The sequence below is a fragment of the Frankliniella occidentalis genome, unplaced genomic scaffold (genome assembly GCF_000697945.3).
Source record: "Frankliniella occidentalis isolate FOCC.00 unplaced genomic scaffold, Focc_3.1 Scaffold3342, whole genome shotgun sequence".
NCBI lineage: Eukaryota > Metazoa > Arthropoda > Insecta > Thysanoptera > Thripidae > Frankliniella > Frankliniella occidentalis.
The window spans coordinates 5,702-7,953 of record NW_026270404.1 but is presented as its reverse complement, the minus strand read 5'-3'; the positions used below and the strand labels follow the sequence as shown (position 1 = coordinate 7,953).

Here is a 2,252-nt window from a genome sequence, read left to right as displayed (position 1 = left end):
CCCCCCCCCCCCCCCCTAAAGTCACGTGGTCTGTGCACAACCCCTTACCGAACAAGACTCGCAGTTGTAATAAAAAATTACGATATCTTCGCAGATGTCACGGACCTCAAGTGCAGGTACTTCAGGTGCAGCGGTGGGGAGTGCGTTCGTCGCACTGACATCTGCGACAAGCACAGGGACTGCAACGACGGGTCGGACGAGGTCGACTGCGACAGTAAGTGGAAACGCCTGCATGGGCATTACCTGCGCGGTTGCAAAAAGAGTGCAGATTTCTCTCGCTAATGCAAACTGTTGTTGATATCGATTTGATATCGTGGCAGAATAGGTTGCCCTTGCTTTGAACTACGCGGACAGTTGGGGCTTCTTCTTTTCGTACGACAACACCATATGGTATTTTTTTACCTTGTGCGTGGCCGTGAATAAGGTACCCCACCCACCCGTCCACGTAGTTCATCGACGGACCCTAACGTCTCAGTGGTCTCAGTGATGACGAAACCGTCACGAGTCGGTCAGTTGGACATCAAAACGACCCATTACCGATCACTTAGTTTGGGTGGCGTGACCACCAGGCCCCGGCAACTGGACGGGCCAGCAGGCGGCCGCGCTGCTCAAGTTCGGGTCGCCTGTGGTGCGCGGGCCGGACTGGAAGTGGCGCCACCAGGACGGCGACCCGCCGACCGAGGGCGTCGTCATCTCCAGGGGCGTCCTGTCCGACGGCATCGCGCTCGTCAGGTGGAAGGGCGGCCACCAGAACAACTACCGCATGCGCAGGGACGAGTACGACCTCAAGGCCGTCGCCGGACCCGTGCAAGGTAAGGGAGGGGTTTTAATCTTCCAGAAAAGTATTTTTGGGAAATTTTTCAATTTCAATTTAAAAAAAGAACACCTGAATTTTTCCCTTAACAGTTTGTCTTTTTTCCATTTTTTCCTGGAAAAGTTTCCAATTTTTCCGCCGAAAATTCGGACTTTAAAATTCGTAGTGCAAATGTGAGACGGGAGGGAGATTCTACATGGACACCCCATCGTTGCGTCTCCAACAACTTGTGGGTCTTTTTTTTATTATTTTAAGACTTTTTTAAGAAAGAATCTTTCCTTTCCTCAGATCTGAAGAACCTGACTTGCGACGAACACCAGTGCGGCACGGGCGAGTGCGTGAGACAGAGTGACGTGTGCGACGGCCACAACGACTGCAGCGACGGCTCCGACGAGGAGAAGTGCAAGAGTGAGTACCGTTCTCCGCCCCCCGTCGCTCTCGGGCGCCTGCAGCGCGCGGGGTAGGCTGACCCGCCGAGCAGCTGCGTGCAGCCGGCGGCCCGCCCTCGGCGCCCGGTCGGACGTCGGCGGCGGAGGGCTCGTTCAGTTGGGGAAGCGTTCGGCGCGGGGGCACCATACGCGTTTCAAGAGTGTTGGTTGGCGGCAGGGTTGTTTGTTTGAACTGAACCTCTCATTTAATTTTATTTTTTTGTCGTTCAGAGTCGTGCGGGAAGGGCGAGTTTAAGTGCAAAAACGGATACACGGTGTCCTGGCCCAAGAAGTGTGACGGGGTCCGGAACTGCAACGACGGCTCCGACGAGGACCCGGACCTGTGCGACGGTGAGTTCATGGTGACCGTACGAGGGACCCCATGATATTTGTATCCCATGCAGTGTAAAGATATCATGTGGTCTCGGTGGACTAGAATGTCCGTCCTGATCCTGTTAGGGCTCCACGATATTTGTATCCCCCCTCAAGCGAACGCGGTTTCCGTTCCTCAGGGCCCAGCACGACGCTGATGGTGGGCGAGACGGTGACGGCCTCCATGGAGTTCTCCAAGTCGTTCGGGACGCTGCGCTTCAGCATGTGCAACCGGAAGGCCTGCGACACGGTCATGATGCGCGGCCACGACGCCGACGGCAAGCTCGCGGCCGACTCCTGGCCGCGCTGCAACCGCTGGGGCGTCGACTGCCAGAAGGGCTTCTGGCTCACGGTAAGTGCGCCGCGCCTCGGGGGTTCTTCCATCACGCCTACCCAAAGCCTCCCTTGTATTTGTACTCCCTATGAGAAGTATGAACATGCGCATCATAGGACCTCCGCAGTATCACATATGGTGATCATGCTCATTATTTAGGACTGTGAGAAAAGTACCCCACATATTTGTATCCCCTCTACGATAATTGTACTCCGTATAGGATAGGACCCCTATCCTATCCCATCCCATTTGGACATTTTTAGAGCCTTGAGAAAAGTACCCCCGCCCCCCACACCCTTATTTT

The 2,252-nt window shown here is 55.2% G+C and overlaps 1 protein-coding gene across 1 annotated transcript in view; it reads left to right on the top strand.

Moving 5' to 3' along the window:
• Positions 1–94: 94 nt before the first annotated feature.
• Positions 95–2,252, top strand: part of LOC113211650 (modular serine protease-like) — a gene marked incomplete at its 5' end in the record, with an annotated part of 5,355 nt that continues 3,197 nt past the window's right edge. The window contains 5 exon segments of the mRNA XM_052276532.1: positions 95–214; positions 570–812; positions 1,103–1,222; positions 1,474–1,593; positions 1,755–1,966. Coding sequence (XP_052132492.1) covers positions 95–214; positions 570–812; positions 1,103–1,222; positions 1,474–1,593; positions 1,755–1,966 — 815 coding nt within the window.